Source organism: Gigantopelta aegis, unplaced genomic scaffold (genome assembly GCF_016097555.1).
Source record: "Gigantopelta aegis isolate Gae_Host unplaced genomic scaffold, Gae_host_genome ctg2844_pilon_pilon, whole genome shotgun sequence".
Lineage (NCBI taxonomy): Eukaryota > Metazoa > Mollusca > Gastropoda > Neomphalida > Peltospiridae > Gigantopelta > Gigantopelta aegis.
In genome coordinates this window covers 5,680-20,036 of record NW_024533063.1, presented here as the reverse complement: position 1 = coordinate 20,036, position 14,357 = coordinate 5,680, and the positions used below count along the sequence as shown (strand labels likewise).

The following is a 14,357-nucleotide window of genomic DNA, read 5'->3' as shown; positions in this document are numbered from 1 at the left end:
AAAATGACAACAACACATTGATATGCTCGAAATTCATACTAGCCTATAGCTATAAAATGCTAAACACATAGGTGAAGAAACAGCTTAGCAAGAAGATTTAAGCATTATTAGTGATACCTAATGTCGGATCACATCCAGTTAGTTTTAACAAAATTCATTGCTCATATTGGAATCAACAGTTAAAGGATCCACTTTAATCTCATTTCTTGATCTCATAAGCTGCTATTACAATATACTCAATAAAATTGCTCCAAAAGTCGATACACATAGATACTACACAATACAAAACATACATTGTACACCATGCCAAGCTTTCCGTCCAAGGCATTAAAAACCATTAACGTCAATACAATAGGTTAAATAAAATAACAACATTCAATTCAAAAGACTTAGAATGAATACTACATTATATCACACTTACCCTCTATTATATTTTAAACAACACATTTAGATGATAAGTAATCACAGGAACATAAATGTGAAAATAAAAAAATACAATAAACAAAAATCACAACAACAAATTAAATATACTTAGAATACATTATATCAAAATTACGTACTCTTATATTGTAAACGACACATTCACATTATAAGTAATAACAGCAACAGAAATGTGGAAACCAAATGCAATATTGTAAAAAAAAATGACAACAACACATTGATATGCTCGAAATTCATACTAGCCTATAGCTATAAAATGCTAAACATATAGGTGAAGAAACAGCTTAGCAAGAAGATTTAAGCATTATTAGTGATACCTAATGTCGGATCACATCCAGTTAGTTTTAACAAAATTCATTGCTCATATTGGAATCAACAGTTAAAGGATCCACTTTAATCTCATTTGCTTCATCTCATAAGCTGCATTACAATATACTCAATAAAATTGCTACAAAAGTCGATACACATAGATACTACACAATACAAAACATCTATTGTACACCATGCGAAGCTTTCCATCCAAGGCATTGAAAACCATTAACGTCAATACAGTAGGGTAAATAAAATAACAACATTCAATTCAAAAGACTTAGAATGATTACTACATTATATCACACTTACCTCCTATTATATTTTAAACAACACATTTAGATGATAAGTAATCACAGGAACATAAATGTGAAAACAAAAAATACAATAAACAAAATTACAACAACAAATTAAATATACTTAGAATACATTATATCAAAATTACATACTCTTATATTGTAAACGACACATTCACATTATAAGTAATAACAGCAACAGAAATGTGGAAACCAAAACCAAATGCAATATTATAAAAAAATGACAACAACACATTGATATGCTCAAAATTCATACTAGCCTATAGCTATAAAATGCTAAACATATAGGTGAAGAAACAGCTTAGCAAGAAGATTTAAGCATTATTGGTGATACCTAATGTTGGATCACATCCAGTTAGTTTTAACAAAATTCATTGCTCATATTGGAATCAAAAGTTAAAGGATCCACTTTAATCTCATTTTTCATCTCATAAGCTGCTATTACAATATACTCAATAAAATTGCTGCAAAAGTCGATACACATAGATACTACACAATACAAAACATCTATTGTACACCATGCCAAGCTTTCCGTCCAAGGCATTAAAAACCATTAACGTCAATACAATAGGGTAAATAAAATAACAACATTCAATTCAAAAGACTTTTCAATAAATCCAAATAAGAATATTTTGAAAAAATGAAGTAAATGTCAGAAGATACTTCAAACTCTCTATAAACTACTATTATCATTCTTAAACTACTTGAAATAAAAATTCTAAAAGCGTATACTTTAGGTAAAAACATAAATTTCTCTATAAAATAATATTTTAAATCTTCTAGTTTTGTAATTATCTATGCACAAACACAACAATACCAACAATGAAGAAAAACATCATGCTGCCCTTATACTGCTACTACCACCTGCTTTATGTATTTGTTAGAGTTAGATAAAGTAGTCTTATATTATTACAATATCTATGCTATGTCTTCTCTAATAGTTACTATCCATTCACACAACCTAAAGAACACACTTCATTCTCGTCATCTCAATTACCGTAGTAACAACATTCATATCAGCATTATGGTTGACTAATACTTCAACGATGTCTGGATGTCCTTTGTAACTTGCATAATGAAGAGCTGCCCATCCACTCTATTAGAAAAAACACACAAACAATCAACTGAAAATGAAACTCTTAACACTCTACAATAACAGTACAAACATACCAACTTTCTCTATTGTTTTATATTTATGCACTTTGGTGTTAACATTATAACATATTACATTCATATGTTGTCTACATCTAAGTCATCTTGTACATGTAGGACTTGATGAAATCTATTACTAGTATAAGCCTTTATTACTTAAAGAAGTTTTTAAGACTAATTCATGCAAGATGGATTAAAACTATATACACTGTAATATGAGGGACTGATAAACAAGATGCAAACATAGAATTAGTACAATTTAGACCTATATACTATTGACTAAACAGACCAGCATCTGACAAAAATATAACACGTTGCTCTTTATGTGCTTAGCATATCAGCTATCATCTTCTTTGTATTAACATAGGGCTGGCTCTCTAATTATATTATTAACAAGTCTAACCAACATCATCTCTCTCTGACAATTATTGCATCTCACAAACTATAGGTCTATAACAATCTGGACAATAAAAAAGGTCACCATTTCAATTGGGGACTTCTTAATAATAGCAACAAGCATACCAGTTACAGAAATATACCACTGCTGGATTCATTATCACCTTTAAATTCTTCAATACTCTCTAGTTTTATAACAAGATGAAATCATGCTATCAGCACTGTCAGAAAACCAACAAACAATCTCATCTATTTATTTACTACCCAGTGGCATACAAATTCAAGTAGTATGCATGACAATTGCTGTCCTATGTATGTACATAACAATTCTATTTCTAAACAATTTAAAACGAATAATTCAAAGCTAAACAAATCATGCTTCAATTCATGTCCATCAATGCTATTTTGGTGTCTGCATCTCAACTGATTATTGAAAAAAGTGAAAAAATTATGTCTGTACATCTGATGGTGTCTAATAAGAATAGGTAGGAAAACTGATCAACACACGTTATAAAAACAAATGACACTTTTTTTCTAATATTTTCATAAGGTCTTTTTCATCCTCTTCTACTTTCAACATTCATAGAAATAGTCAAAAGTAAAAAAGTCATGTTATATGAGAAAACCAGTTATATTGACTTTCTCATATAACATGTATGCATGAAAACTTACTTTGTTGACAAGATCTAGATTGGCTCCTTTCTGTGTTAAAATCAAAACAATATCTTTGTGTCCATCTCTCTGCTGCTAACATGACTGCAGTAAATCCACCCTAAATATATTATTAATTACTACATCAACATGAATCATAACATCACTACATTACCTATACCAACACTTAGATGTATCAGTGGAAAACGTTATAAACTCAAATTTGAAATTTTTACATTAGTTTGTGACTACAATAGAAAATATATATTTCGCCAGTAGTACAAAGGAGAAGAGTAGTATTCCTTGTGAAACAATACAGCAAATACCTTCTTCACATGTACAAATGTCAACAGTTGTCAATACAGCAAATGCTTACAATAAAACAAGCAGAAAAAAAATATGCTTATTATGCACTCATTTATATCAAAATTAACATATTCACTATTACTAGCTAACAATATATGTAATAATAATAAAATTTTATTTAAAAACTACAATGTATTGGTAACAACTTAATCAATATAATTCATAAGATAATACAACAAACTCATTTTATTAGTACACATTATTATAACAGTTTTGTAACGATACTGAAATAATTTTACATTATGAAGTTAATAATTAACTCTTAAGAGAATACTTAGAATGCATATATATTATATCAAATTATATCATCCTATTATATTGTGTAAAGGAGACATTTAGATGACAAGTAATAACCGCAACATAAATATGGAAAAAAAAAACAATACTGACAACGAAATGACAACACAACATATTCAAAATGCTCAGAATTTATACTTGACTATACCTATAAAATATACAAAAAATAAACCTAACAAGAAGCTTAAGCCATTATTAGTGATAGATACCCAATGCAGTCACAGTTAGGGTTAATGAAATTTATTGCTGATATAGGAATCACCAGTTAACAGCATGTATGCACTTTAATGCATTGTTGATCTCTTACGTTGCAATAACAATATAGTTAATAAAATTAAAATAGTGGATTCAACATAGATAATACATAATCCAAAACAATTATAGTACAGACTGCTAAAGTTCATATGCAAGGCATAAAAAACCATTAACATCAAACAAACTAATTATAGTACAGACTGACAAGTTTATCATGCAAGGCATTAAAAACTTTAATGTCAATATAAACATAGGGTAAATAAAAACAACAACATTCAATTTCAAAAGACTTAGAATCATACTAAATGTATATCACATTTACCACTATAATATTTAAATAACACATTCAGATGACAAGTAATTACAGCAACATAAATGTTAAAAACAAAAACAATAGAGTAAACAAAATCACAACAACACATTTAATATACTTAGATATCACACAATCCAAAACAGTTATCGTACACCCTGCCAAGCCTCCCACGACAGGCATAAAACATTAACATCAATACAAACAATAGGATAAATAGAATAACAACATTCAATTCAAAAGACTTAGAATTCATACTATATTATATCACACCTACCTCCTTTTATATTTAAACAACACATTCACATAACAAGTGATATAAACGTGAAAAACAAAACATAGAGTAAACAAAATCCAACAACACATTCAATATGCATAGAATTCATGCTGCTTTATATCAAAATTACATCCTATTATATTGTAAAGGAAACATCTAGATGACAAGTAATAACAGCAACATAAATGTCAAAAAAAAACCAATACTGTCAATGAAATGACAAACAACACATTCAATATGCTCAGAATTCATATATCAGTCTGTACAATAAAAAAGGCAGCGTTTCAATTGGGAACTTGTTAATAATAGCAAGAAGCATATAAGTTACAGAAATATACCCATGCTGTATTTATTATGACCTTTAAATTCTGCAACACTCTCTAGTTTTATAGCAAGATGAAATCGTACTTTCATCAGTCACAAAACCTACAAATAATCTCATATGTTTTTTTTAGTACCCAGTGAGATACAATTCCAGTAGTCTGCATGACAATTGCTGTTCTATGTATGTACATAACAATTCTATTTTTAACACAATTTAAAATAAACAAATAGTGCTTTAATTCATGTCCATTACTGTTATTTGTGGTTTGTGCATTTTAAACTGATTATCGAGAAAATTATGAAAAGTGATGTCTGCACACTTGATGGTGTCCAAAAAGAATAAGTATTAAAACTAGTTAATACACATGTTATGAAAACAAATTACACTTTTTTTCAGATATATATTGTGATAAGGGACTGGTATCATCTTCTCCTTTCAATATTCATAAAAAACTGGCATATTCATAGACTTTAATTATGAAATAGACTTACCTCATCTGTATTATTTACATTGGCTCCTTTCACAAGAATTTCTTCACACCGAGGCAGACAGATCTCCTTTAATAGCATATTTAATTAGAACATTATTCTATTGAAAAAAACAAAAAAACTAAATGTATTACTAAATGTAAACGACTACTTCCATAAACTTAAAAAAACTTTTAAATAAATATTACCAGTAACTTCTTAGTTTATTTATTTCAATAATATATTGCAATATAAAAATTTCTACCAAAACATAGAGCAGTACACCTAATACTTTAGTATTGAAAAGTTTATGTATTATATCAAAGAAATATTTAAAATAATCTTCAAAAACTTGTTTGACTCTGATATATATATATATAGATATATATATATATATATATATATAATAATATATATATATATGCTAAAATCAAGCTAACTTACATCATTAAATTATCTTATTATATCACTTAACATATAAAAAACTTGTGGCAATAACTTTATAGATATTCCATACAAATAACATTCCATAACTTGGGTGATGTCTTGTGTAGTATGGATATGAGTATCATGTATGTACTTTACAAACTATAAAAAGGATAGTAAATAGCATCTTAAAACAACAATAACTGAAACTAAATAACTAAAAAGACGATATAGTGGTCACAAATTGTGAAGTATTTTTTCCAATAATTGGGACAAAAATTAGTGTTTTCTGTAATGTCACAATTAATATTTTCTTTAGCACTGTTTACTTGATATAAAAAGAGAGATAACAGTTCAGTTAATTAAGCGAATCTTATACACATAGCTACATATGAAATTTATATTGGAAGACAATAATTACAATCAACAAAAAGACAGTAATCAACAACTCAGATTTATACATTAACATTCATTCCTAATATTAACACTATAGTATTATATGATAGTTTCTTGAACTACAAGCTGTAATGTGAATTTCTATCTAGCACATAAATCAGTATATTTGAGAAAACCTTTTTTACTCATTTATGATCATGTGGCTTGACTCAAATTACTTTCATACATTCATAGCACTTGCAGAGTTAATAACCATGAGAAAGTTATTTTACACATGATAAAAAACTATGTATGTCTGCCGTGGTCTGCTGATGAGATCTCCGGTTAGAAGATCAAAAACAACCTTACTCACTTCAACCAATTATCATCTGTTCAGGACTTATTCCAGCTATTTCATTGGCTGTTGCTATGGACTCATTAGATGTATTTTGATTTGTTGTTGTATTGTATATATAGCTTGGTTTTGTTTATTGATCTTTAGTATTGGTTGTTCAGACAAACATAAAGTCTGAAATGTCCTATCATACCTATTACCTCTCCACCTAAGCTTTTTAACAATTATTGGAGAAAAGCTACGTAGCTATATATGCATAGGCGTGGCTACCTCTGGCTACCATCAACGTGCTGTCATGGTTAATAATTTCAACAGTGGGACGCTCTATCTCACTAGGATACTGGAGGGTGAAAATATCTAGGACTTTTTGTATGTCTGCTGTGTCGCTGCTGATGGGATCTCTGGTTAGAAGATTGAAAACAACTCTGCTCACTTCAACCCATTATCATCTGTTGAGGACTCTATTCAAGCTATTTCATTGGCTGTTGCTATGGACTCATTAGATGTATTTTGATTGGTTGTTGTATTGTATATATAGCTTGTTTTTTTATTGATTTTTAGTATTGGTTGTACAGACAAACATAAAGTCTGAAATGTCCTATCAGATATAGATATATATATATAGACGTATATGTATACATACAATGTATGTATTATTTGAGGCTGACCATGGCTTGGATCAGGCACAACCCACATGTTTTTCAATCATGGTGAAATAAAAAAATGGCAAGCATTACATTTCATAAACTTCAAGTTAGCTTTGTTTAAGAGTACATTGATAATTTTTATATATAGATTACAGTACAAATATTTAGACCTAATTCACTTGGGAAAATTATTATACACATTATAGAATGGAATCTTGTAATGTGCATTACCTATACAGAAAATTGATGTTTATAGCAAAATCTGCCAAACCTATGTGCTATGCAAATCTAAATTGTTCCTAGGTTGTTGTATGTTTATTGCTATTTTCACAGTCTTCTAATAGAATATTATGCATTTATGTCTATTTATGTGAACATAGTCAGCCTAATAGGCCACTGATAGCTATGAATTATGATGTTTTTATTGACAAACTTCAAATTATACATGTAATTGTAGGTATCCATTTTAAGTAATAACCATAAGTTATAAGAGCATACAAGTACCTTATATAGAAGTATGACAGTATTGTCTAGCACAGCAAATTATCTATAAGAATCCTTAGCTTTAAAAGATTTGTAACACCTGGTATGAAATTACTTCACACAGGGTAATTTCTGACATCCAATCCAATTATTATGATAGCTGAGCAACAAATAAATATTTTTAAAAAGGTTTTGTTTGTGAAAGACCTTTTTCATCCTATAAAACAGGAACTACAAACTTTATACTCACCAACAAGGTTACATATATGAATATAAAGCTCTTAGAGAAACTGAAGTATACTCTCTTCTAATGTAGTCAGGCAGAACAATAATAATTAGATAGGACAGTTAAAATGACTAGGAAAAACCATACAGTATTATCAAAGAGATCACACTAAGATTATGGAATTACCCATCTACTACATATACTTTGACACAGTAACATATAGAATAGGCTATGATGTACTTACCAATTCCTTCTTGTCCATGAGAGCAGCAAAAATGACACACACAAAACAAAAAATCGACAGAGCAGTTGCACGGAAGTAATCAACGAGAGGCGGAGCATCCTGTCCGCCATGTTGGTTGGCAAGATCCACATGGTGAAGCATGGACATAGGCGTATGAAGGGGTGAGGCTGAAGGGGCTAAAGCCCCTCCCCCCCCCCCCCCCCCAATATTATTTATTGGGTCTATAGTCTTAGATACACCCACCCACCTAGTCTATCTTTTGAATATATTCTGTTAAAGGCTGCAAACGGTGAAGTTTACGAAGATTTTCAAATGGCTAAAATTTTCTTGATGATATCAATTTTGATTACCTGCAAAAACAACTTCCCCTTTGTACTGATTTGTTTTTGACAAGCCCTTCCTAATGTTAAACAAGTTACCTCTGTGTGCACCATTTATGAAGCAATGAACACACAACAAGTTTTTATAAGTCAATGCTATGTGAAGTACACTCACTATCTTTTAAAATTATATTTAACAATTACTATAACATCAACTATGAGAGGTCATTTTCTGCACTGCGAAATGTTCTTATACTTACTCTCATCTATATGACTGAACAGAGATTGAACAACGCTACATGTATGCTACTCCACATACACAAGCAGTTAACTGATTTTATACAAATTGCCAGGACATTTTATTGCTAGTAATGCTGAAAGAAAGCTTTACATTGATACATTCACAAACATTTAACTTTCATACTTTAAAAATTATTTCTTTTGGAGCTAATACATAATTATAGTTAAATTTTCGTGACTTCAAATCATTTATACTCTATGCATGGTCCGCCTCCCCACCCCTCAATATCACTGGTTCTCAAGCACCTATGGAATTTGAGTAGTACCTCTAGGCAAAGATACGTGGAGAAAAGTTATTTTGGCTGGTCTTTCGAAAGATCCGTACTCTCTGATAGATGAACAGTGGGAAAACACCCCCGAGAATCTGCCATCAATATCTGCAGCGATGTAAAGTGTTTGTTAGTAAAATAAAAATGATAACTCTTTCTTTACTTTTATTTTCATGTAGACAATTCTAAAAATGAGTAATCTGATTTTTTGGTCAAAATAAACTTATTTTCAATTAGAGCATTTTGATTTATGAAATAAATAAACCTTGCAATCTCTATTTGTTATTTACCTTTCATGAGACCAAATTCTGCAAAGAGAATAATTACTAAAGTAAACATTTATGTATCATACCTTTTAGATTTAGACACTATTTTGCCAGGTAAGTCTTGTCTATTTAAACTATCATCTCTCAAAATATACACGAAAATCATAAAGGTACCAGCATTATGTTTTGATGATTCTTTAGATGCACCCACCATGCTGACACAAATCCATCTGATTCCAGCATCCTCTTCTATGCCTGAAAGTCAGTAATTATACTAGCAATTATTTTTTATCTGAAGAATCTTACCTTTAATTGCTTCCTTTGCGTATGGACTTGCTCTGGATACCATATAAATCGATACATTGCTCCTGGCAGATTCTTGGGGTGGGTTTCCCACTGTTAATCTAGGAGAGAGTATGGATCTTTTGAAAGACCACCAAAATAACTTTCTCCATGTATCTTTGCCTGTAGGTAGTACTCCTACTCCTTCAGATCATGGGGTAGTGATAGGGCAAAGATCCAAACTACAAACTTGACAGTTGTAAAGCAGTTGTATACTGTAGCTAGGAGCATGTCACAACAGAGAGAATATGGAGAAACTGTCAAAGTAAAATGAGTTTCCAAAAATCATGAGCACATGTCTCAAGGAATGAACACTAGTTTGGTTCACATATACTAAGATATTAACAAAAGTTATTGTGCATGCTCAGTGTAACTGACCAGAATAGAGTAGTAACTCCAGTATACTATACATTCATATATTATTTACACATCATGCATGTCAGTAATGTTACTTATTACAGATTATGAGCTCACAGAAACAGCTTCTCAAGTCACACCACTCTCACTCAGTTTGCCTAGGAAGAAAGTATTTGCTATATACACTACATACTAAATCGCATATTTCTTTCTTCATAGCTAGACTCATCCAGATCCTTGACGCTATGTTACTGGTAAACGAAGAGTGAGCTTGTATCCTTGAAAAGTCCACTTTAACTCTTCAGTTCAATTCTTTAACAAACTATTGAAAAAGAATATTGTTAGTACTTATGTCATGCCATTGTCTATTCTATTCCCTCTTCACTTCACTACTTTCACTTGTCTGTCGTAACACTTTATAATAATTCGAAAATTCTTCTACAATAATATTATAATAACCTACCAAAATTTCTTTGTCACAACAACACATTAGTCACAACAACACATTAAATATTCTTAGTATACATTGTATCTAAAATTCATGCTCTTATATTGTAAAGGACACAATCACATTATAAGTAATACAGCAACATAAATGTGGAAAGCAGTAAAATATTGTAAATAAATGACAACAACACATTCATATGCTCAGAATTCATACTCAGGCTATAGATAGATAAAATGCCCAAATAATTATACCTTAAATAAACCTAGCAAGAAGCTTCAATCATTATTAGTGATAGATGCCCAATGTCATACTAATCACAGTTAGGGTTAACAAATTTCATTTCTAATATTGCGAATCAGCAGTTACAAGATAAATGTATTTTAACGTCAGTTTTGATCTCATAGCTTGCACTAACAATTATAATAAATAAAATTGGAAAAGTGGATAAACACAGATACCACATAATCCAATACAATTATACTACAGCCTGCCAATTTCTCATGCAAGGCGTTATATTTTTTCATTTGATAGAATCTCTATTATTTTTGTAGACTTTGGCTAGGTAAAAATTCTTGAATTTTCTTTTTATTTTCTTCATTTTTTTCTTTTCTTCACTAAAATTGTGGTATCATGTATTACAAACTGACAACACCATTGTATAACTTAGAAGAAGTCAAACCTTATAAAGGATTTATGAGTATATGCTTTAAAAATAGAAGTCCACAATACAAGATAATTTTGTTGATGTCAATTATTTCACATGGAGAGGTCTGAACAAGACAATCTATCCATTAGATTACTAACTCGTTGTTGTGCTACAATTGTAGCATATAATTGAAAACTTTTGTTCTATTAAATGTAGGGATGGTACTAAAATGACAGCATGAACATCTATACATAACAGACACAATATCAAGAGGCATGACGGTTATTTCTTGTAAAGTTTACTTGTACCAGAAAACCATAACAAGATGTTTGAAGTTTTAAAATGTCAAGTTAGATAGAAAATTGAGACTTTCATTTGAGAATGTGCACAACCAAGCAAAAGACTTTTAAATAAATCCAAATAAGAATATTTTGAAAAAATGAAGTAAATGTCAGAAGCTACTCCAAGCTCTGTATAACTACTATTATCATTTTTAAAACACTTGAAATAAAAATCATAAAGCGTATACCTTAGAAAAAAACATAAATTTCTCTATAAATAATATTTTAAATCTTCTAGTTTTGTAATTATCCATTACAGAAAACAACACCACACAAAAATGAAGTAAAACATCATGCTGCCCTTATACTGCTACTACCACATGCTTTATGTACTTCTTAGAGTTTAGGTAAAGTGGTCTTATATCTATGCTATGTCTTCTTTAGTAGTTATATCCATTCACACAACTTAAAGAAACACGGTTCATTATCGTGATCTCAATTACCGTAGTAACAACATTGATATCAGCATTATGGTTGATTAATACTTTAACAATGTCTGTATGTCCTTTGAAACTTGCATAATGAAGAGCCCCCCATCCACTCTATTAGAAAAACAAAAAAATCAACTGTAAATAAAAATGCTAACACTTTACAATAATAGTACAAACATACAAACCTTGTGTATTGTCTTATATTTCTGTGCTTTGTTATTAACACTATAAAATATTATGTTCATATTTTGTCTACATGTGAGTCATGTTGTACATGACTACATTTATTACTAGTAAGCCTTTATTACTTAAATAAATTTTTATACACTAATTCGTACAAGATGGGTTAAAGTATGTACAGTGTAATATGAGGGACTGATAAACAAGATGCAAACAGAAAATTAGTACAATTTAGACCTATACTACTGACTAAACAGACCAGCATCTGATATAAATAGAACACATTGCTCTTTATGTGCTTTTACCATATCAGCTATCATCATCTTTGTATTAACAATGGGCTCTCTCAATTATATTATAACAAGTCTAACCAACATCATCTCTCTTTGACAATTATTGCATCTCACAAACTATAGATCTATAACAATCTGTACAATAAAAAAGGTCAGCGTTTCAATTGGGGGCTTGTTAAACAATAACAAGAAGCATTCCAGTTACAGATATATACCACTGCTAGATTCATTATGATCTTTAAATTATTTCATACTCTCTAGTTTATAACAAGATGAAATTATGCTATCAGCACTGTCAGAAAACCAACAAACAATCTCTCTCATATATTTATTTAGTACCCAGTGAGATACAAATTCAAGTAGTATGCGTGACAATTGCTGTCCTATGTATGTACACAACAATTCTATTTGTAAATTCAAAGCTAAACAAATGATGCTTCAATTATGTCCATCACTACTGTTTTGGTGTCTGCATCTCAACTGATTATTGAAAAATTTATGAAAAAGTGACATCAGTACATCTGATGGTGTCCGATAAGAATAGGTATGAAAACTGATCAACACACATGATATAAAAAAGAAATGACACTTTTTTCTAATATTGTGATAAGGTCTTTGCATCCTCTTTTTACTTTCAATATTCATATAAGCACAAAAGTATAAAAGTCATGTTAATAAGAAAGTCAGTAATATGACTTTCTCATACAGCATGTGCGCATGAACACTTACTTTGTTGACAAGATCTAGATTGCCTCCTTTCTGTTAAAAATCAAAACAACATCTTTGTGTCTATTCTCTGCTGCTAACATGACTGCAGTAGATCCACTCTTAATATATTATTTTTAATGTATAATATTAACATGAGTCATAACATCAGTATATTACCTATACCAATACTTAGATGGATCAGTTATCAGTACACTAGTAATATTACAAACTTAGATAATATTATATATACTCAAACAAAATATGAGGCAAATCACTCTCAACAATTTGGACAATTATAAACACAAATTTTGAAACTTCACACTATTTTGTGACTATAATAAAAAAATTACTTTTCAGTAACATAGAGAAAGAGCTAACAGTAATAATTAATTGTAATAAGACAATTCTAACCAATACTAAATACTGTCAACAAACAATGGATAAAAAGTCTGTAAAAGAGTAACAAGATTATTATTTAAAAATGTCCTCCCATAATTTTTTAAAAGATACTTACTTAAACTGACTAGACTTACATTGCATAATTAGCTACAATGTCTATGCATGAATTTAGTTTTAAAAATAGGTAAACAAATAGGCTGAGAAAACAAACTAGCAAGAAACTTTAAAGCATTCTAAGAAATACTTAATGTGCTGCTTACATTCACAGATTTGAGATAACAAAATTTATTGGCATCTCAAACAATCTACAATTAAAGGATGAATTTTATTGCCATTTTTCGGTCTTAAAGCTTGCATACAATGATATAATAAAATTACAAAAGTGGATATACATAGATATCACACATTCCAAAACAATTATACTACAAACTGCCAAGCTTCCAATGCAAGGAATTAAAAAAAAACCATTAACGTCAATACAAAATAATAAGGTAAATAAAATAACAACATTCAATTCAAAAGAGTTCATACCACATTATACACACTTACTGGCTATTATATTTTAAACAACAACACATTCAGATGACAAGTAATCACAGCAACAGATGTGAGAGAAACAAACAATAAAGTAAACAAAATCACAACAACATATTCAATATACTTAGAATACATAATATCAAAATTACATTCTTCTATATTGTGATGGACCATTCAGATGACTAGCTAGCATGCACGTTA

The 14,357-nt window shown here is 29.9% G+C and overlaps 1 protein-coding gene across 1 annotated transcript in view; it reads right to left on the bottom strand.

The window, feature by feature from the left end:
- LOC121391696 (serine/threonine-protein phosphatase 6 regulatory ankyrin repeat subunit C-like) overlaps window positions 1–8,466 on the bottom strand; it is a 66,558-nt gene extending 58,092 nt beyond the window's left edge. Inside the window, exons 1-3 of the mRNA XM_041523237.1 lie at window positions 8,320–8,466; window positions 5,588–5,653; window positions 2,065–2,163 (exon numbers count right to left, since the gene is read on the bottom strand). Coding sequence (XP_041379171.1) covers window positions 2,065–2,163; window positions 5,588–5,653; window positions 8,320–8,466 — 312 coding nt within the window. The remainder of the gene's footprint in view (window positions 1–2,064; window positions 2,164–5,587; window positions 5,654–8,319) is intronic.
- Window positions 8,467–14,357: the final 5,891 nt, after the last annotated feature.